Source organism: Chiloscyllium plagiosum, chromosome 4 (assembly GCF_004010195.1).
Source record: "Chiloscyllium plagiosum isolate BGI_BamShark_2017 chromosome 4, ASM401019v2, whole genome shotgun sequence".
Taxonomy (NCBI): Eukaryota; Metazoa; Chordata; class Chondrichthyes; order Orectolobiformes; family Hemiscylliidae; genus Chiloscyllium; species Chiloscyllium plagiosum.
Window position 1 is genome coordinate 130,865,457 of NC_057713.1, and position 21,388 is coordinate 130,886,844.

Consider the following 21,388-nt stretch of genomic DNA (forward strand, 5'->3'; position numbering starts at 1 on the left):
AGAAATTAATAAGTCAGAATTCAGAGACCACCCATTTGGGCTATGTGTCACATTTTAGAGAACGATTAACTAGTGCTGGGGGGTTGGCTAGACAACATTTAAAATATCTCAGCATACAATAAAGCAGGAAGCTGATACAAAATCACAAATTCGCAATTTTGCTATTGGGGATAAGATATTGATGTTACTTCCAGTAACAGGTGAGCCTTTAAAAGCAAGGCTTAGTGGACCTTATCAAATTGAGAAGAAATTGAGTGAGGTGAACTACTTGATAAGGACTCCAGACAGGAAGACATCTCACAGAGTGTGTCATGTGAATATGCTCAAAAGGTATTTTGACAGGGAAGGAAAGCAAGAGGAGAAGGTGTTAATGATTACAGCACAGAAGGAAGAACCACGTTCAGAGGGTTCTGAATTGGACATTCCTCAAATCAAATTGGACAATGAGGAAGTTGTCAAAAATTGCAATAAGTTATTGAGTTACCTTCCACAAGAAAATCAAAATGACCTGAAAGAGATATTACTATCACATGGAGAGATATGTGGAAATAAACTGAGAGGTACTAACCTAATTGTGCATGATGTAGAGATAGGAGATACTGTTCTGATTAAGCAACATCCTTATAGGCATAGCCCTCTACAGTTGACACAGGTTCATTAGGAGAGAGAGTGCATGCTCCAAGATGGCATGATCCAAGTGAGTTACAGTGACTGGAGTAACCCATAGTCATGGTGCCAAAGCCAGATGGTACCTAATGGTTATGTGTGGAATATCACAAAGTCAACACCGTTACAAAGACTGATGCATATCCAATTTCATGGTTGGAGGACTGTGCTGACAAAGTGGGACAAGTGACTTACATTTCCAAGTTGCTACTAGCAAATATCTCTGTCAGAGATAGCAAAGGCAATTTCAGCTTTCGCAACACCAAATGGACTATATCAGTTCAAAGTCATGCCATTTAGTGTGAAAATTGTTCCAGCCACATTTCAGAGACTGACTTATAAGGTCATTGCCAGGTTACCCAACTCTGTGGTATATACCAATGACCTGGTGATTTTTAGTTACTCATGGAATGAACATTTACAGCAATTATCAGACTTGATCAATTGACTTCGGGAGGCAGGCTTGATGATAAATCTGGCTAGAAGTGAATTTGCTCAAGCCCAAGTCCCCTTCCTGGGCCATGTTATTGGACATGGACAAATGGCCCCATGGGATGCAAAAACAAAAGTCATTGGGGAATGTCCCACACTGTCAACAAAAAAAAAGCAGGACAAAAGTGGGGACTGCAGATGCTGGAGATTAGAGTCAAGATTAGAGTGGTGCTGGAAAAACACAGCAGCTCAGGCAGCATCCAAGGAGCAGGAAAATTGACGTTTCGGGCAAAACCATTCCTGACGATTCCTAAATTCATGTACCCATTCAGATGCCTTTCAAATGTTACAATTGTACCAGTCTCCACTATTTCTTCTAGCAGCTCATTCCATGCACATACCACTTCCTGTGTGAAAAAGTTGCCCCTTTAGGCCTCTTTTATATCTTTCCCCTCTCACCCTAAACCTATGCCCTCTAGTTCTGGACACCCCGACCCCAGGGAAAATACTTTGTCTATTTATCCTTTCCATGCCCCTCATGATTTTATAAACCTCTATAAGGTCACTCCTCAGCCTCCAACGCTCCAGAGAAAACAGCCCCAGCTTATTCAACCTCTCCCTATAGCTCAAATCTTCTAATCCTGGCAATATCCTTGTAAATCTTTTCTGAACCCTTTCAAGTTTCACAACATCTTTCCAGCAGGAAATTATCTGAATTAAACTCCATCTGCCACTTCTCAGCCATTGGCCCATCTGATCCAGATCCTGTTGTAACCTGAGGTAACCTTCTTCGCTGTCATCTGCAAACTTACTTACTATATCTCCTATGTTCACATCGAAATAATTTATAAAAATGACTAAGAGTAGTAGTGCACTCAGCACCAATCCTTGTGACATTCCACTGGTCACAGGCCTCCAGTCTGAAAAACAACCCTCCACCACCACCCTCTGTCTTTGACCTTCGAGCCAGTTCTGTATCCAGACAGCTATTTCTCTCTGTATTCCATGAATCTAACCTTGCTAACCAGTCTCTCATGTGGAACCTTGTTGAACGCCTTACTGAAGTCCATATAGATTACATCCACCACTCTGCTCTCATCAATCCTCTTTGTTACTTCTTCAAAAAACTCAATCAAGTTTGTCTTGAAGAATTCCATCAGATTATCCCTTGACCTTATAAATTCTAGAGAAAACTTGCCTAATCTCTCCTCATAACCTAACCTCTGGAATCCAGGTAATTTTTTTGTAAACCTATATTGTACTCTCTCCGAAGTCAATATAGTTTTGGATTTCTAGGATTTAAATACTCATCTCATGAGAAAATAAGCTGTCTGAGAATGCTAAATTCACGAAGGATTCTTAGACAGCACCTTCCAGAGACCCACGACCACTTCCATCCAGAAGGACATGGACAGCAGATACATGGGAACATCACCACCTTCAGGTTCCCCTCCGAGCCACTTGCAATCCTGACTTGGAAATATATTGCTGCACCTCCAGTGTGACTGGGTCAAAATCCTCGAATTCCCTCTCTAATGGCATTGTGCATTAACCCACCCCACATGGGCGGAATGCAGCCCACCCCACCCTCGATGGCAATAAGTGCCGCCCAGCCAGCAACACCCACATCCCACAAATGAATAAATTTTTAAAAAACCTATTTAATTTTAAATTAAAATTAAAGCTAATAGAACAGCCTTCACTATGCTGTCAATCTGGACATTTTAAGGTTCTGGGATTTCTTTCTTTCAAAAGTACACTTCCCCAAATAAGGAAGTGTTTGAAATATTAGGGTTCATTTCAGATGTAACAGAAAAATTTAAATGAGATGATGTTCTGGATATACAATTTTTTCAAGGGAAATCAACAAAACATATTAAATGGACAAGGAATAAAAGAATGACAGATGCTGGAAATTAGAACAAAAACTGTTGGAGAAACTCAGCAGATTTGGCAATACCTATAGAGAGAGAAAGCAAAATTAATGTTTCCGTTGCAATTCCAAAGACTGGATTTAAAACACTAACTCCGTTTCTCTCTCCACAGATGCCACCGGACCTGCTGAGCTTCTCCAGCAATTCCTTTTCTCCTTTTAAGGTGTGAGGCGCCAAATGATAGGCAATACACCTCCCCTCTTGACTCTTTGGGGTCTGTTGGTGGCTGAGCCCCTTCGGGAATGGACAGGAATTATGAGAGATCAAAGTGGACAGAAGAGCTGTTACTTTTCAGGCAACTGTGGGTGTCACAAGTGAGAGAGTAGGCAGCACTGAGGGCCCACAGTATTAGTGGTGTTGGGGTCAGGGTGGATGATAGCAAATAGGGAAATGTTATCAGACAGGCAGAGCACAAACCCATAATTCAGGACCAATCGGCAACCATACCCAGAAAAAATATGCCTTAATATTTCTCACATTCTTCACACATTTACTCATTCACAACAAAAAAAATCCTTTTGCAAGGACTGCATCAAACTCACTTTGGTTCAAACTAAATCCCTCATTTCAGTTCATTTCTGCAAGAGATCCAGGTGAAAGGGAGCAACCATCAGAACATAAGCAAGTCCTACATTAATAACTGTACGCCTTATCAGCTTCTTAATGCTGACATTCATAAAAATGCTGATAACTAATTCAAGGTATAATGGAACAATATTCATTATTCATATTCTGCATTTTATTTTAATAACATTTCAGTAACTAGTCCAGCATTATGCATGAAATAATGTGCTTCCGTGACATATTCAGATGATGTAAATGTTTTTGAATTGATTACATTCTACTTATCATTTTGAGATGAGGCATAAATTAGTGGCCCTATTCAGCTTTGAAAATCTGTTTGGGAGATTTCCACGATCAAGAGTTGAAGAGTCCAGAGCATACAACGAAAGGGGGGGCGGGGTCGGATGTTAGTGGGATGGGGGGAGTGGGTAACATCCAACATTCACTCCTTTTCACTGAGTTTCGTCCAGTTCGGCAGCCTAACACTGTGGTTGCAATTTCAGAACAGCGAATATTTCATTCATTCCTCGTGAAACAAAGCTGGGTGCTACACCTGTGACTGTCGAACAGATGCAATAGCATCGTTCTGTGCACTAAAGTCAGAAAACAGCCAAAATGCTCACAACACCTGCAAACAGACAGAAGCTGGCATAGTGGGCTGGATTTTACACAGCAACAAACCCACAGCCCCACGCGCTGGAGGAGGAAGGGGTTGATTGGAGACGAAGGGAGGAAAATGGGGAGGGGGGATTTGGGCCGGATTTAGGAGGACGGGGGGATGGGGGGGGGGGAAGGATTAAAAAGGTGGGGGTGGGGCAAGTGACTCCAATGGGCACGACACGTCAGCTCTCCCCTCTCTCTTTCTCAGCACCAATCCAAGCAGCTGAAGTTGACCTCCTTCACCATGGTCAATGTCAGTGGAGGTGGGGTGATGCCCATAAGTTACTTAAGCGGCCACTTAAATGCCTCGTGAGGACCAAGAGTGGCAGGACTGCCCAATGTCTAACCACAATATCACAGAGGGGTGAGGGACAGGTAGTGGAAATGGTGCATTTTACTGCCACCCACAAAGTTTCAAACTTGCTGGCGTGAGAACGTAAAATTCAAGCCAGAATTTCCAGGTCACAACCTTTCATCAGAATTGTTTTCTCAGAGCTTGCTTTTTATATACCCCATTCTCAAACTGTTAGGGTGGTATGGTGGCTCAGTGGTTAACACTGCTGCCTGACAGCGCCAGGGTCCCGGGCCTGATCCCAGCCTCGGGCGACTGTCTGTGTGGAGTTTGTACATTCTCTCCGTGTCTGTGTGGGTTTCCTCTGGTTTCCTCCCAAAGTCTAAAAATATGCAGGTTAGGTGGATTGCCCTGTGGTATCTAGGGATGTGCAGGCTAGGTGGGTTAAGATGCTCTTCAGAGGGTCAGTGCAGACTTCATGGGCCGAATAGCCTCTATCTGCACTGTAGGGATTCGTGTGGACAGGGTGAAAGTGAGATCAGGATTCTGGAGATCAGAGTCAAGATTGTAGTGGTGTTGGAAAAGCACAGCAGGTCAGGCAGCATCCGAGAAGCAGGAAAATCGATGTTTCGGGCAAAAGCCCTCCATCAAAAATCAGGAATCAGGATTCCTGATGAAGGGCTTTTGCCCGAAACATCGATTTTCCTGCTCCTCGGATGCTGCCTGACCTGCTGTGCTTTTCCAGCACCACTCTAATCTTGATTCTTGAGGGCAGCCTTGCCCCTAGACAAACTGTACCAGTCAGTACAAGACTGGCACCAAATGGCAACATGGGACATTGGGCAAATATGTCCAGTCCCCAAATAGCAGGACAAATCCCATTGGCTAATTTCTGCACTCACAGTTTACTCTCATTCATTTGAAAAGTAACGGAAAGGTCATTAACTGTGCTGTCAAGAGGCAGTTTCTCAGCAATAACCTTCTTACAGACAGAACGTTTGTGTCCTGTCAGGATTCTCATTACACCCTTGTCTAAACATGGACAAAAGAGCTGAACTTCACAGGAGCTACATTTTCCACTAGAGTCATGCCTAGTACAAAGATAGATGGTTGTGGTTGTTGAAGGTCAGTCATCTCTGCCTCAGGGCCAAACCGTCTTCAGCTGCTTCAATGACCATCCCTCCATCATAAGATCAGATCTGGGGATTTTTGATGACAATTTTGCAATGTTTAGCATCATTCACATCTCCTCACATACTGAAACAGTCTGTGTCTTGTTTGGATGCAGCCAGACAGGACAGCATGCAGGTAAATAACTTTCATGCCACACAAGTGACAGCTATTAAATATCTTACTCAGAAGGGAATATAACAAGTGGCCCTTGACATTCAATGACGTATTATCACTGATTTTCCCATTATCTGCATCTTGAGGGTTACAATTAACCAGGGAGAAAGTGAGGTCTGCAGATGCTGGAGATCAAAGTTGAAACTTTATTGCTGGAACAGCACAGCAGGTCAGGCAGCATCCAGGGAACAGGAGATTCGACGTTTCGGGCACAGGCCCTTCTTCAGGATTCTTTGGCCTGTGCCCGAAACGTCGAATCTCCTGTTCCCTGGATGCTGCCTGACCTGCTGTGCTGTTCCAGCAATAAAGTTTCAACTTTGATCTCCAGCATCTGCAGATCTCACTTTCTCCTCGAAGATTTCAACCTACTGCGAATCCTCTTACAAGGATGCCTTCCTTGAAGCAGCTCTCTGCCTCTCTCTACAAAGATCTAACACTCTCTGCTCATTCCTGAAGAAGGGCCTGTGCCCGAAACGTCGAATCTCCTGTTCCCTGGATGCTGCCTGACCTGCTGTGCTGTTCCAGCAATAAAGTTTCAACTTTGATCTCCAGCATCTGCAGATCTCACTTTCTCCTCGAAGATTTCAACCTACTGCGAATCCTCTTACAAGGATGCCTTCCTTGAAGAAGCTCTCTGCCTCTCTCTACAAAGATTTCAGTGAGTCCCTAACACTCTCTGCTCATTCCTGAAGAAGGGCCTGTGCCCGAAACGTCGAATCTCCTGTTCCCTGGATGCTGCCTGACCTGCTGTGCTGTTCCAGCAATAAAGTTTCAACTTACAATTAACCAGAAACTCGACTACAGGAGTCAGAGAGATATTGTTACTCCAAAATCAAATTAGAAGGTATGAATCCTGCTGCAAATAACTCACCTCCTGTTTTTCTTATGCAATTTCGAATACACTCAAAAAAGCTCAACACTGTCTAGGACAAAGCAGCCCATTTGGTCAACACCCAATCCGTTGTCTTCAACTTTCACTCCATCCACCATTGACACACAGTGGCAGTAATCAGCACCATCTGTAAGATGCACTGTTCTAAACCACAGGGTTGCTTTAACAGCACCTTCCAAACCCGCAACCTCTACCAGCTAAAAGGACAAGGGCAATAGATGAATAGGGACACCATTAAATCCAAGTTCCTCTCCAAGGCTGCACTCCATCCTGACTTATCACTGTTCCTTCACTATCTCTGGGTCAGATATCTGAAAATCCCTTCCTACAGCACTTTGGGTGTAACTAGACCACAAGAACTCCAGCTGTTGAAGAAGGTCAACTTCTGAAGAGCAAAGACAGAGCAGGAGGAGGTAGCTATGGCATGGTAATGCCTGTCCTCGGATGCTGCCTGAATTGCTGTGCTCTTCCAGCACCACTGATCCAGAATCTGGTTTCCAGCATCTGCAGTCATTGTTTTTACCTCCAATATAATCCAGAGGCCAAGGCTAATAAACTGTTGACATAGGTGCAAACCCCACCCAAATTCAATAAACCTAGAACATAAAGCCCCTGTCAATGATGGTGACTGTGAAAGTATCATTGATCGTTACGGTGTGCGAATGTTCTTTTGGGAAGGAAATCTGCCATCTTATCCATTTTGATCACCATGTGACTCCAGACCCAGAATAATGTGGTTGAACTTAACTACCCTCTGAAATATTCTAATACGCAAATCAGTTTAAGGGCAATTACAGACAGCGAACAAATACTTGCCTAGCATGTGGCACCCACATCCCATGAATGGTTAACAAGAACATTGGTAGGGAGTGTGGTACCTATTTGCCTGTGGAGTTAGAATTAGAATAGGTTTATTGTGGAGTCGCAGGTAGATAGGATAGTGAAGAAGGCATTTGGTATGCTTTCCTTTATTGGTTAGGGGATTGAGTACAGGAGTTGGAAAATCATGTTGCGGCTGTACAGGACATTGGTTAGGTCCCTGTTGGAATATTGCATGCAATTCTGGTCTCCTTCCTATCGGAAAGATGTTGTGAAACTTGAAAGGGTTCAGAAAAGATCTACAAGCACGTTGCCGGGGTCAGAGGATTTGAGCTATAGGGAGAGGCTGAAAAGGCTGGGGCTGTTTTCCCTGGAGCATCGAAGGCTGAGGGGTGACCTTGTGGAGGTTTACAAAATTATGAGGGGCATGGAAAGGGTAAATAGGCAAAGTCTTTTCCCTGGGGTCGGAATTATGAGGGGCATGGAAAGGGTAAATAGGCAAAGTCTTTTCCCTGGGGTCGGTCAGTCCAGAACTAGAGGGCATAGGTTTAGGGTGAGAGGGGAAAGATATAAAAGAGGATGTGGTGGAGGCTGGTACAATTGCAACATTTAAGAGGCATTTGGATGGGTACATGAATAGGAAGGGTTTGGAGGGATATGGGCCGGGTGCTGGCAGGTGGGACTAGATTGGCTTGGGATATCTGGTCAGCATGGACAGGTTGGACCAAAGGGTCTGTTTCCATGCTGTACATCTCCATGACCCTATGTGTTCTCAAGTAACAAGAGAACAGGAATACAGTGAAAAGTGTATAATGTCACCAACACATGACACCATCTTGGGTACAAAGTACCTAGGTACAAATCTTATGTACAAAAAAAAAGAGAAAATAATGATAAAAATGATAAATACCTACATTACAGGTATACACAGTCTAAGTTAGGAAAATAATAAATACAGCTAAAAAGATACTGTCTTTCTATAAAAGACTTCCACATGGTCTGACTTTGTAGTTATAAAGTGGGTCACAGGAATATAATCATTCGAACCAATTAAAGCTCGGCTGAGGTTTGAACAAGCAATCATCAGAATCTGGGTATATTGGAGTACTTTGTAGAGGTCTGTAAACTACTTTTCAAAGATACATAAAAATACTGGATTAAGTAGGGAAGAGCAAGGAAAATAATTCTACATAATTAGAAAATGAGCATGACGGCTCAATCTCTCGTTTTTCGAGAAGATAGTTCAGAAGCAATATGAACTGATAGCACTAGGTGGTGTGTCTAATTTTCCAGAGTGTTCCTCATTATATTCAGAGCGTAATTCCAATATTATTTGCTCCTTCTATAGTCAACCTATTGATTGAGAGGAAAGAAAGGTTGATGTTTTCCACATAAAAACAACTGATTCTGTTAAAAGAAAATGTGATTGTTTTTTAACTCATTCATGGGTTGAGGCTATCACTGGCTGGGCCAGCATTTCTTGCCTGGAGGACGGTTAATAATTACCCACAATGCTGTGGCTCTGATGTTACATGTAGGCCAGTAAAGGATTGCAGAATTCCCTCCCCAAAGATAATTAGTTAACTCAATGTTTCCTCTTAGATGGTAATCAACAAAGGATTATACGGTCACAAGTAAACTAACTTTTTATCCCATGGTGGGATTTGAACCCATGCTCCCTGAAATACTAGTCACTGAGGCATTACCCCAACACCGTCTCCTGCTGCAGGTTGGGTACTAGAGCACATTTCTCATGCATCGCTAACGACCTCAGGTTTTCAGGTGGTACGTTGAAGGTGCTCAGGAAACAAGTCAGGAGCAGTAAAGAGATTGTATTCTCCAGAGTTGGCTGCTCTATGGCCAGTCAGCAGGAATGAGAAGCAGTTGCAAAATACGTAAATCCCAGAAGCTTTGTTGTCACGAGCTGCTAAGAATGCAGTAAGAAATGTAACAATCTCAGTAGGACTGCTAATGTGAGACTTGTTTAGTTTCCTGGACAGTCCGGTACTATCCTGCTTTAGTCCCTGAATGATCAATCACACACTCCTCTCCAGCTTTACATCTCTAAGCTGCAGGTTCCTTCACTGCAGGTATACACACAGGGTTTCCTATCTCTCACACCTCCTTCCACCACTTCCCCATTACAACTGCTTCTTCCTCTGAATGAATACACTAGGATAAGCTGCCTCACAGACTGTAAAATCAATTCAACACAGCACACACTCTCAAACAATTTACTAAACAAAGGAGACTACTACATAAGGGATATGACTTGCATTGATATATTTGCTCACATCAGGAAGGGGGGCTGCAGGTGACATAACTAACATTATCTTCAGTTCAGTTCTGCACAATAATAACTATCATATCTGATCACAACACATTTTTCAAATCTTGGATTCCACAGGATCCCTACACAATGGAAGAGTCCACACAGGCTCTTTAAAGACTGTGCTACGCAGACCCATCCCCATAACCCTGCATTTCCCATGGCTAATCCACCTAACTTGCATATCCCTGGACACGATGGACAGCGCAGCATAGCTAATCCACCCTAACCTGCACATCTTTGGACTGTGCGAGGAAACCGGAGCACCCGGAGGAAACCCACGCAGACACGGGGAGAACGTGCAGACTCCACACAGACAGTCGCCCGAGGCTGGAGTTGAACTCAGGTCCCTGATGCTGTGAGGCAACAGTGCGAACCACTGAGCCACTGTGCCACCCACAGATTATTTCAATTATTTTAACGAACATATTCAGTTGAAGTACAGTCCAAGACAATTATTCCAGTCAATAAGATCTACAAAGCTCACTTTCAAACCCACCAGTTCTTATCTCTCTAATGAGAAGGCAGCCCCATGGTGCTCTGGGAAGATGCCAACTTTACTGGTCTAATAATCGCTAAATTACTGTTGGTTGGTTCACTTAAAACAGTAAAACACAAAGCAAGCTATGAAGAAGATATTCCAGCAGACCAACTGATTTCTGTGCATGCAGCTTGCAAACACCGACCAGACAAAAGGCCAAGCGGAGTCACTACACACAGGCACATGGAGCTCGCACAGCTGAGCTTTGGTAAAGACAAGGTGGACGCACAACACAGGGGAAAGTGAGGACCGCAGATGCTGGAGGTCAGAGTCGAGTGTGTGGTGCTGGAAAAGCGCAGCAGGTCAGACAGCATCCGAGGAGCAGGAAAATCGATGGTTCAGGCATAAACACTTGGTCAGGAATCCTGATGAAGGGCTTATGCCTGAGACATTGACTCTCCTGCTCCTCGGATGCTGCCTGACCTGCTGAGCTTTTCCAGTGCCACACTCTTGAAACAGGAGAAAGTGAGGACTGCAGATGCTGCAGATCAGAGCTGAAAATGTGTTGCTGGAAAAGCGCAGCAGGTCAGGCAGCATCCAAGGAACAGGAGAATCGACGTTTCGGGCATGAGCCCTTCTTGAGCCCTTCCTGAAGAAGGGCTCATGCCCAAAACGTCGATTCTCCTGCTCCTTGGATGCTGCCTGACCTGCTGCGCTTTTCCAGCAACACATTTTCAGCTCTCACACTCTTGAAACATGCAACATAGGGTGGCACGGTGACTGTGGTAAGCACTGCTGCTGCACAATGCCAGGGACCCGGGTTCGATTTCAGCTTTGCCTGACTGTCTGTGTGGAGTTGGCACATTCTCCCTGTGTCTGAGTGGGTTTCCTCCCACAAATGAAAGATGTGCAGTTTAGGGTGAATTGACCATGCTAAATTGCGAATTGACCATGCTAAATTGCCCACAGCGTCCAGAGCTCTGCCATATGAAACGCAGGGCTAGGGTAGGGGTGTGAGTCTGGGTGGGATAGTCTTCAGGGGGTCAGTATGGACTGAATGGTCCAAATGGCCTGCTTCCACACTGTAGGGATTCTATGATCCACTCCTTTCCAGAAGAAAGCTGACCTAACTGCAATGGCATGCACGCCTTTCAGTCCCTATTAACGTCTGGGTAATTTACTGCTGTGCCCAGACCTTACGATGATGACTTTGTCTGGAGGTGCTTCTGATTTCCTGAGTCATCAGTGACTAATATTGTTCCTGCTTGTGCGGTGAAGCTTTTAATTCATGGATCGTCATGTTAAACTTCCTTATCTTGATCCATGGCAGCCAACGTTGACTCCAGATTCGACACTGACTGATCTCACTCTCCGAGTCTGTTTACTGCGTTCAGATCTTCCCGACATTGACCGTTTTATTCCTCAAGACTGTCCCTCTCACTTCAAAGCTTTTGGTAATTGAAATTAAAGTTTTTTTTGTCTCCTGCTGGTCCAGTATATTTTCTCTTTCATAACATCCACTACTAGCTGACCAGCCTTCTCAACTTGTTTTTTTTTTTCCCTTTTCTGGGGAATATAGACCTCATCCTCTTATTGCTTCAGTGGTTGCTTGATCCCCTCGATGTCTTGTTTCAGCACCGTCACAAGATAATCATTGCTGGCACTGATTTTAATAACGCTGTCTGAGAGTGGTTTGCACTTCTCACATGTCTTGCCAGTAGGTTTTGAAGTCTGACATTTTCAAAATGCCATTAATGGTACACAGCTTCCTCAGCAATGTCATGTTTGCCCCCTAGGTCAGGAGAGAGCTTCAGTTGAAACACTGGTTACAAAAATAATGTGCGGTATCGCCAATTTGGCACAGTGCATCTTTTTCAAGATGGAAGCCCAGGCACTGTATGCCATGTTTGGGTTCATGAAAAGTTCCGCTCCAGGCCAGCAGCATCCTTTTCTCCCTCGTTTTACCTTCCTTCACCTTCGAGGCCGGAGCAGTGTCAGCTGGGCAGTGGCTGCAGCATCAGCAGTGTGGATCATGGGCCCAGAGAGAATACTCCTGGCTGTGATAGACCCAGAGCCTGCAGTAGGCCTGGAGCCTGGACTGAAAGCTGTGCCCGGAGCTGTTCCTCCTGGCCACAGTAGGCCCGGAGCCTGGACTGAAAGCAATGCTCGGAGTGGGTCCTCTGGCTGCAGTAGGCCCGGAGCCTGGATGTGTAGCAGTGCCCGGAATGAGTCCTCCTGGCCACAGTAGGTCCAGAGCCTGGACTGAAAGCAGTGCCCGGAGCTGTTCCTCCTGGCTGCAGTAGGCCTGGAGCCTGGACGTGTAGCAATAACCAGAGTGGGAACTCTTGGGGATGGCAGTGTCCAGAACAGGGCCTCCTGGCTGCAGTAGGCCCAGAGCCTGGACATGTGGCAGTGCCCAGAACGGAGAACTCTTGGCGGTGATGGAGCCAAGAGCAGGGACTTCTCATATGACAACGCGTTCATCCCCAGGATCATTCTTGTAAACTTTGGTTCCTACATCCAGACTGTTAATGTTATGAATTGTTGAATTCCCAATACTGACCCTTGCAGAACTCCACTAGTAACTGGCTGCCATCCTGAAAAAGTCCCCTTTATCTCACTCTCTGCCTTCTGCTGGTCAGCCAATCCTCTATCCATGTTAGTACCTTGTCTCTAACGCTATGAGCTCTTATCTTATTTAGCAGCCTCCTGCGTGGCACCTTGTCAAAGACCTTCTAGAAATCCAAATAGATCACATCCACTGGAGCCTGGGCTGTTAGCAGTGTTATCGAGGCAATGGCAGCAGCGTGGGTGTTGCTGTACCCAGAGCAGGGACTTTCTCAGACCTAGAATCCATTGCTGAGACCTTTCAGAAGTCCTGAAGCCATGTTCAAGACACAATTCAAACAGAAGATGAACTCTATTTAAGTAATTGTTTTTAATTCTTATTGTAACTCAAAATGGCACCAGATTGTGGCAAGAAAACACTTTTCACTGTATCTTTCTAGCAATACATGTTAATAAATCTCATTCATTCATTCAATGAATGCTAACAGGCAAGCAGGTCACAGTCTCAGGATAAGGAGTACCCCATGTCGGACTGAGATGAGGAGAAATGTCTTCACCCAGTGAGTGGGGAGCCTGTGGAATTCTCTGCCACAGACAGCAGTTGAGAATAAATCATTGAATGCCTTCAAGAAGGAGATAGATTAGTAGGCGGCACGGTGACACAGTGGTTAGCACTGCTGCCTCACAGCGCCAAAGACCCGGGGTCAATTCCCTCCTCAGGCAACTGTCTGTATGGAGTGCACATTCTCCCCGTGTCTGCGTGGGTTTCCTCCGGTGCTCTGGTTTCCTCCCACAGTCCAAAAATGTGCAGGTTTGGTGAATTGGCCATGCTAGATTGCCTGTAGTGTTAGGTGAATGGGGTAAATGTAGGGGAATGAGTCTGGGTGGGTTGGTCTTCAGAGGGTTGGTGTGGACTTGTTGGGCCGAAGGGCCTGTTTCCACACTGTAGGGAATCTAATCTAATCATAATTCATTGGGCTAAAGGGGCATGGATCAAAGGGTATCAGAGAAGTTGGGTTGGATGATGAGCCATGACCATATGGGTGGTTTAGCAGGTTTGAAGTGTCAAATGGCCTACTCCCATTGTTAGCTTCGACATATCTATGTTCAGGTGACAATCAGGTGTTTGATGAGTTCCTGGGTTTATATTCAATTCCACGATGGAGTCTTGGGTTAATACAGGCAAAACCTCAGTTTCAACATAAGATCACAGTATTCTGGAAGGTCCTTTTGCACCTAAATATTTGTGGGTTCCTTAGACCATAAGACCACAAGATATAGGAACAGAATTAGGTTATTTTTTACAGTGAATCTGCTCTGCCTTCAGTAACGGCTGATTGGTTTCTCAACTCCATTCTCCAGCATTCTGCCTGTAACCCTTATCTATCTCTGTCTTAAACACACTCAATGACTTGGCCTCCCCAGCCCTCTGCGGCAATGAGTTCCACAGAGTCACCACACTCTGGCCGAAGAAATTCCTCCTCATCACCGTTCTAAAGGATCATCTCTTCCCTTTGAAAAATGCAGTACCAGGCAATATATTGACCCTGCATTTTGAGGGAGCTGGTGGACCCCATCACAGTTTGTGCTGACCACATCTGGAGCAAGAGTTGGTTGCTTGAGTAATTCAGCTCGGAGCCAATGAGCTGGAGTCTAAACAGCTCATCCAGGTCTCTCAGTATTCTGTAAATTTCAATGAGATTCCCCCTCATCTTCCTAAACTCCATCGAGTACAGTATCAGAGTCCTCAATCACTTCTCATATGACAACACGTTCATCCCCAGGATCGTTCTTGTAAACTTCGGTTCCCACATCCAGACTGTTAATGTTATGAATAGTTGTGTTCCCAATACCTTGTAGAACTCCAGCGGCCATCCTGAAAAAGTCCCCTTTACCCCACTCTCTGCCTTCTGCTGGTCAGCCAATCCTCTATCCATGTTAGTACTTTGTCCCTAACGCTATGAGCTCTTATCTTATTTAGCAGCCTCCTGCGTGGCACCTTGTCAAAGACCTTCTAGAAATCCAAATAGATCACATCCACTGGCTTGAGGGTATCTAACTTGCTTATTACTTCTTCAAAGAATTCTAACTGATTTGTCAGGCATGATCTCCCTTTGATGAAGCTGTGCTGTCTAAGTCCTATTTTACCAAGCACTTCCAAATACTCTGCAATCTCATCTTTAGTAATGGACTCTAAAATCTTACCAACAACCGCGGTCAGGCTAATTGAACTTTAGTTTCCTGTTTTCCGTCTCCCTCCCTTCTTAAACAGCATTTGCCATTTTCTAATCCTCTGGGACTCTTCCTGAAAAATCATACCAATACCTCCACAATCCCCTCAGCTATCTCCTTCAAAATCCCTGGGGTCTAGTCCAACTGGTCCGGGTGATTTATCCACCTTCAGACCTTTCAGCTTCCCCAGCACCTTCTCCCTAGTGATGGCCACTACACTCACCTCTGCCTCATGTCCCTCTTGAAGTCCTGCTATGCTGCTGGTGTTTTCCAATGTGAAAACTGATGCAAAGTATCTATTCAGTTCCTCTGCCATTTCTTTGTTCCCCATTACGACTTCACCCATTAATACAGACAAAACCTCAGTCGCAACATAAGACCCCAATATTCTATCCAACCTGGAGACTCTTTTGAACCTAATTACTTGTGGGTTCTTAAACTATTTAAGGAAACTTCACCATGAGCAACTAAATGACAAGAATATTCGGTTATACTATTTAGAAGGCAATAAAGTTGCTTAAGATGTAGGATGTGATCATTAATACATATATACAATGATAATGATAACAGTTCTCTCTGATTCCAGCTTATGCTGGATAAAATCAGCTGATGTAAAATTAATTAACCATATTTGTTGCTGGGAATGAAACACTAGTATCATCAACTGGTTCCTTTCACAAAATTATTCTCTGCAATACTTCAAAGTATTGTGTGTACAATTAATAGAAGTTATACAAAGAGTCAAAGTGCACTGTCGGTTTGTAACACTAAGTTACTAAGATCCCCGCTTATAAATTTATATCATAACTATATTGCACCAGTGAAAATAATCAATTCATGTCAAAATGACATTTATGAAAGGGAGATGCAAAAATGCTTACCTGATCAAATTCGTCAGTCGCAATACCTGACCAAATTAAGCAAAAAAAGGTCAGATTAAAATAAAAATAAATGTAAAACACTGCATTCTTTTGACTAACAATATTTTGCTGATCTGGATTCTGGATCATGTGTTTCTATTTACGTGAAACAAACAGAAAGGAACTGTTACCAATTGGAGTGGAATTCATGGGAGATTTGTGATAAAGTATTAATTATAAGTCCCAGAACAAGCACACGTTAAACTTTTTTTAAAATTTCAACATTTTTTATTTCGGTGAACCCAGTTACTGGAGTATTGAGAAGAAACCTTAGACACACCAAAGGTAAAATATAACTGCAAACCAAATACTCATTTCTCATTATCTGATTCAAGCCATTTTGCAACCATAAATGTTTTCCAAAATGACTACAATGTTTTTGTTATTCATTAAGGAATAAGTTATCTTCCCAATGACTCTCTCCAACAATTCAAAGATTTTTTTTTTGCTGTTTTCAGAAGCTCAGCGGCCATGTAAACTAGACAGGCTGCAACAGGGAGCTGAGGAAAGATGTTTAAAGGGAGGCAGCTGGTATTGTTCCCTTTAGGGAAGACAACATTGAGAGGAGTATGCTGAACAGAAGAGGTAGAGAGCATCCGTTCCCACTAGCAGAAGGACCAAGAATCGGAGGACATCAGTTTAAAGTGATTGACATGAAAAGATGACATGAGAGAGTATGTGAGGGATAAACAGTATGTGGTTAGGATCTGGAATTCACTGCCTGAGGGTGTGCCCCTCAGGCAGATTCTATTGTGGCCTTCATAACGGAATTGAATAATGATCTGGACAGAATAAAACATCAAGGCTGCAGGGAAAAAGGGAAGTGATTGGGATCAGTAGCACCCACAGAGAGCAGAAAGAGAAACTTTGAACTGGAAAACCTCCTTCTATACTGTTCCCCCTCCTATGGAATTTCACAGAATAGTGGAAAGTCAATGAAGTGGATTCTGTGTCTTGTTTGTCTGTAATTGCAGCTTTCCTATGTTATTAGTGTGATGCTAATGAATTTTGAAAAAGCAAAAGTTTAACAATTCTCAAAGCAGATGAAGAGACTGCTCAATATTAACGCTTATCCCAGACAATGTCAACACTAAAAGAGGCTTTGCAAAAAGCGTTTCAGGTCATTTTGACCACAGTGATTAGGGAGATAGAATTTAATTTCCTGTGACTGCAATATGGCTCATCAACCTCAAGGTCACCGATCTGAGTGCCATCTTTTACATTTCATAGATTAATTTGGTGCTGAGAGAAAATGCAGACGTTGAACTCTGAGACATGCCCAATGTACATCTGTTTGTTGTTTGGGATAGCTTACTTTAAAATAAGGTTTTATGTAGTGCTCAGTTTTTTGGTGTTTGATCCCATGTGTCTATTGACTTTTTTTTTGTGGCTTAATGTTGAGCACTGCTGTTTGATTCCCACCTCGGGCAACTGTCTGTGTGCAGTTTGCACATTCCCCCCGTGTCTGCGTGGGACCCCTCTGGGTGCTCCGGTTTCTTCCCACAGTCCAAAGATGTGTAGGTTGGGTGGATTGGTCATGCTAAGTTACATACAGTATCCAGGGACGTACAGATTAGGTGGGTTAACAATGAGAAATGCAGGGTGATAGGAATAGGGTGGGACTGGGTGGGATGCTCTTCAGCGGATTGGTGTGAACCTAATGGGCTGAATGGCCTACTTCCACACTGTCTGAATTCTATGATTCATTCACGGCATGAGGGCTTCTCCGGCTGGGCCAGAATTTATTGCCCATCCCTAATTACTCAGAGGGAAGTCAAGAGTCAATGACATTGCAGATTCTTAATCACCCTCTGAACAATTAGGGATGGGCAATAAATGCTGACCCAGCCAGACACGCTCTCACGTCATGAAGGAGTAATAAAACATTCTGTGCCAAGGTGATCGGGGCTGTGTGTCGTTACTGAGAAAGGTGATCGGGACAGTGTGTGGTTACTGAGAAAAGTGATCGGGCAGTGTTTGGTTACTGAGAAAGGCAATCGGACCAGTGTGTGGTTACTGAGAAAGGTGATCGGCAGTGTTTGGTTACTGAGAAAAGTGATCAGGCAGTTTTTGGTTACTGAGAAAGGCGATCGGACCAGTGTGTGGTTACTGAGAAAGGTGATCGGGCAGTGTTTGGTTACTGAGAAAGGTGATCGGGGCACTGTGTGGTTACTGAGAAAGTTGATCGGGGCAGTGTGTGGTTACTGAGAAAGGTGACCAGGGCTGTGTGTGGTTACTGAAAAAGGTGATCGGGCCACTGTGTGGTTACTGAGAAAGGTGTTCAGAACGGTGAGTGGTTACTGAGAAAGGTGAACGAGGCAGTGTGTGGTTACTGAGAAATGTGATCGGGACAGTGTGTGGTTACTGATAAAGGTGATCGGAGCAGTCTGTGGTTACGGAGAAAGGTGATCGGGGCAGTGTGTGGTTACTGAGAAAGGTGATCGGAGCAGTGTGTGGTTACTGAGAAAGGTGATCGGGGCAGTCTGTGGTTACTGAGAAAGGTGAACAGAGCGGTGAGTGGTTACTGAGAAAGGTGAACGCGGCAGTGTGTGTTTACTGAGAAAGGTGATCGGGGCTGAGTGTGGCTACTGTGAAAGGTGAGCAGAGCGGTTTGTGGTTACTGAGAAAGGTGAACGGGGCAGTGTGTGGTTACTGAGAAAGGTGGTTAGGGCAGTGTGTGGTTACTGAGAAAGGTGTTCGGGGCGGTGTGTTTACTGAGAAAGGTGATCGGGGTAATGTGGGCTTACTAAGAAAGATAATCGAGTCAGAGTGTGGTTACGGAGAAAGGTGATTGGAGCAGTGTGTGGTTACTGATAAAGGTGATCTGAGAAAGGTGATCGGGGTTGTGTGCGGTTACTGAGAAAGTGGAACGAGGCAGTGTGTGGTTACTGAAAAAGGTGGTCAGGTCAGGGTGTGGTTACTGAGAATGGGTGTTCGGGCGGTGTGTTTACTGAGAAAGGTGATCGGGGCAGTATGTGTTTACTAAGAAAGGTCATCGAGGCAGAGTGTGTTTACTGAGAAACGTTATCGGGGCAGTGTGTGGTTACTGAGAAAGGTGACCGAGAAAGGTGATCAGAGCAGTGTGTGGTGACTGAGAAAGGTGATCGGGGCTGTGTGTGGTTACTGAGAAAGGTGATCGGAGCACTGTGTGGGTACTGAGAAAGGTGATCGGGGCCATGTGTGGTTACTGAGAAAGGTGGTCGGGGCAGAATGTGGTTACTGAGAAAGTTGATCGGGTCAGTGTATGGTTAATGAGAAAGGAGACCAGGGCGGTGTGCGGTTACTGAGAAAGGTGAGCGATCAGTGTGCAGTTACTGAGAAAGGTGGTCAGGGCAGTGTGTGGTTAATGAGAAAGGTAATCGAAGCAATGTGTGGTTACTGAGAAAGGTGCTCGGGGCAGTGTGTGGTTACTGAGAAAGGTGCTCGGGGCAGTGTGTGGTTACTGAGAAAGGTGGTCGAGGCAGAATGTTGTTACTGAGAGCGGTGATCGGGTCAGTGTATGGTTACTGAGAAAGGTGATCGGGGCGGTGTGCAATTGCTGAGAAAGGTGGTCAGGGCAGTGTGTGGTTACTGAGAAAGGTGGTCGGGGCAGTGTGTGCTTACTGAGAAAAGTGATCGGGGCAGTGTGTGGTGACTGAGAAAGGTGAGCGGGGCAGTGTGTGGTGACTGAGAAAGGTGATCGGGGCTGTGTGTGGTTACTGAGAAAGGTGATCGCAGCACTGTGTGGGTACTGATAAAGGTGATCGGGGCCGTCTGTGGTTACTGAGGAAGGTGGTCTGGGCAGAATGTGGTTACTGAGAAAGTTGATCGGGTCAGTATATGGTTAATGAGAAAGGTGATCAGGGCAGTGTGCGGTTACTGAGAAAGATGAGCAATCAGTGTGCAGTTACTGAGAAAGGTGGTCAGGGCAGTGTGTGGTTACTGAGAAAGGTGGTCGGTGCAATGTGTGGTTACTGAGAAAGGTGGTCGGGGCTGTGTGTGGTTACTGAGAAAGGTGGTCGGTGCAGTGTTTGGTTACTGAGAAAGGTGATCGGGGCGGTGTGTGGTTACTGAGAAAGGTGATCGGGGAAATGTGTGGTTACTGAGAAAGGGGGTCGGTGCAGTGTGTGGTTACTGAGAAAGGTGATCGGGGCGGTGTGTGGTTACTGCGAAAAGTGATCCGGGTAGTGTGTGGTTGCTGAGAAAGGTGGACGGTGTGCAGTGTGTGGTTACTGAGAGAGCTGATCGGGGCAGTGTGTGGTTACTGAGAATGGTAATCAGGGCTGTGTGTGGTTACTGAGAAAGGGGATCGGAGCAGTGTGTGGTTACTTAGAAAGGGGATCAGAGCAGTGTGTGGTTACTGAGAATGGTGATCGGGGCTGTGTGTGGTTACTGAGAAAGGTGATCAGAGTGGTGTGTGGTTACTGAGAAATGTGATTGTGGCAGTGTATGGTTACTGGGAAAGGTGAACGGGGCAGTGTGTGGTTACTGAGAAAGGTGATCGGAGCCGTGTGTGGTTACTGAGAAAGGTGATCGGGGCTGTGTGTGGTTACTGAGAAAGGTGATCCGGGCTGTGTGTGGTTACTTAGAAAGGGGATCAGAGCAGTGTGTGGTTACTGAGAATGGTGATCGGGGCTGTGTGTGGTTACTGAGAAAGGGGATCGGAGCAGTGTGTGGTTACTTAGAAAGGGGATCAGAGCAGTGTGTGGTTACTGAGAATGGTGATCGGGGCTGTGTGTGGTTACTGAGAAAGGTGATCGGGGCAGTATGTGGTTACTGAGAAAGGTGATCGGGGCAGTATGTGGTTACTGAGAAAGGTGATCGGGGCAGTATGTGGTTACTGAGAAAGGTGATCGGGGCAGTATGTGGTTACTGAGAAAGGTGATCGGGGCAGTATGTGGTTACTGAGAAAGGTGATCGGGGCAGTATGTGGTTACTGAGAAAGGTGATCGGGGCAGTATGTGGTTACTGAGAAAGGTGATCGGGGCAGTATGTGGTTACTGAGAAAGGTGATCGGGGCAGTATGTGGTTACTGAGAAAGGTGATCGGGGCAGTATGTGGTTACTGAGAAAGGTGATCGGGGCAGTATGTGGTTACTGAGAAAGGTGATCGGGGCTGTGTGTGGTTACTGAGAAAGGTGATCGGGGCTGTGTGTGGTTACTGAGAAAGGTGATCGGGGCTGTGTGTGGTTACTGAGAAAGGTGATCGGGGCTGTGTGTGGTTACTGAGAAAGGTGATCGGGGCTGTGTGTGGTTACTGAGAAAGGTGATCGG

At 45.0% G+C, this 21,388-nt stretch overlaps 1 protein-coding gene across 2 annotated transcripts in view; it reads right to left on the reverse strand.

Annotated features, from left to right (window-relative positions):
• c4h8orf34 (chromosome 4 C8orf34 homolog) overlaps positions 1-21,388 on the reverse strand; it is a 347,530-nt gene that overhangs the window by 164,523 nt on the left and 161,619 nt on the right. For both annotated transcript variants that reach the window (XM_043689235.1, XM_043689236.1), the window contains exon 5: positions 16,098-16,123. In XM_043689235.1, the coding sequence (XP_043545170.1) occupies positions 16,098-16,123 (26 nt within the window). The remainder of the gene's footprint in view (positions 1-16,097; positions 16,124-21,388) is intronic.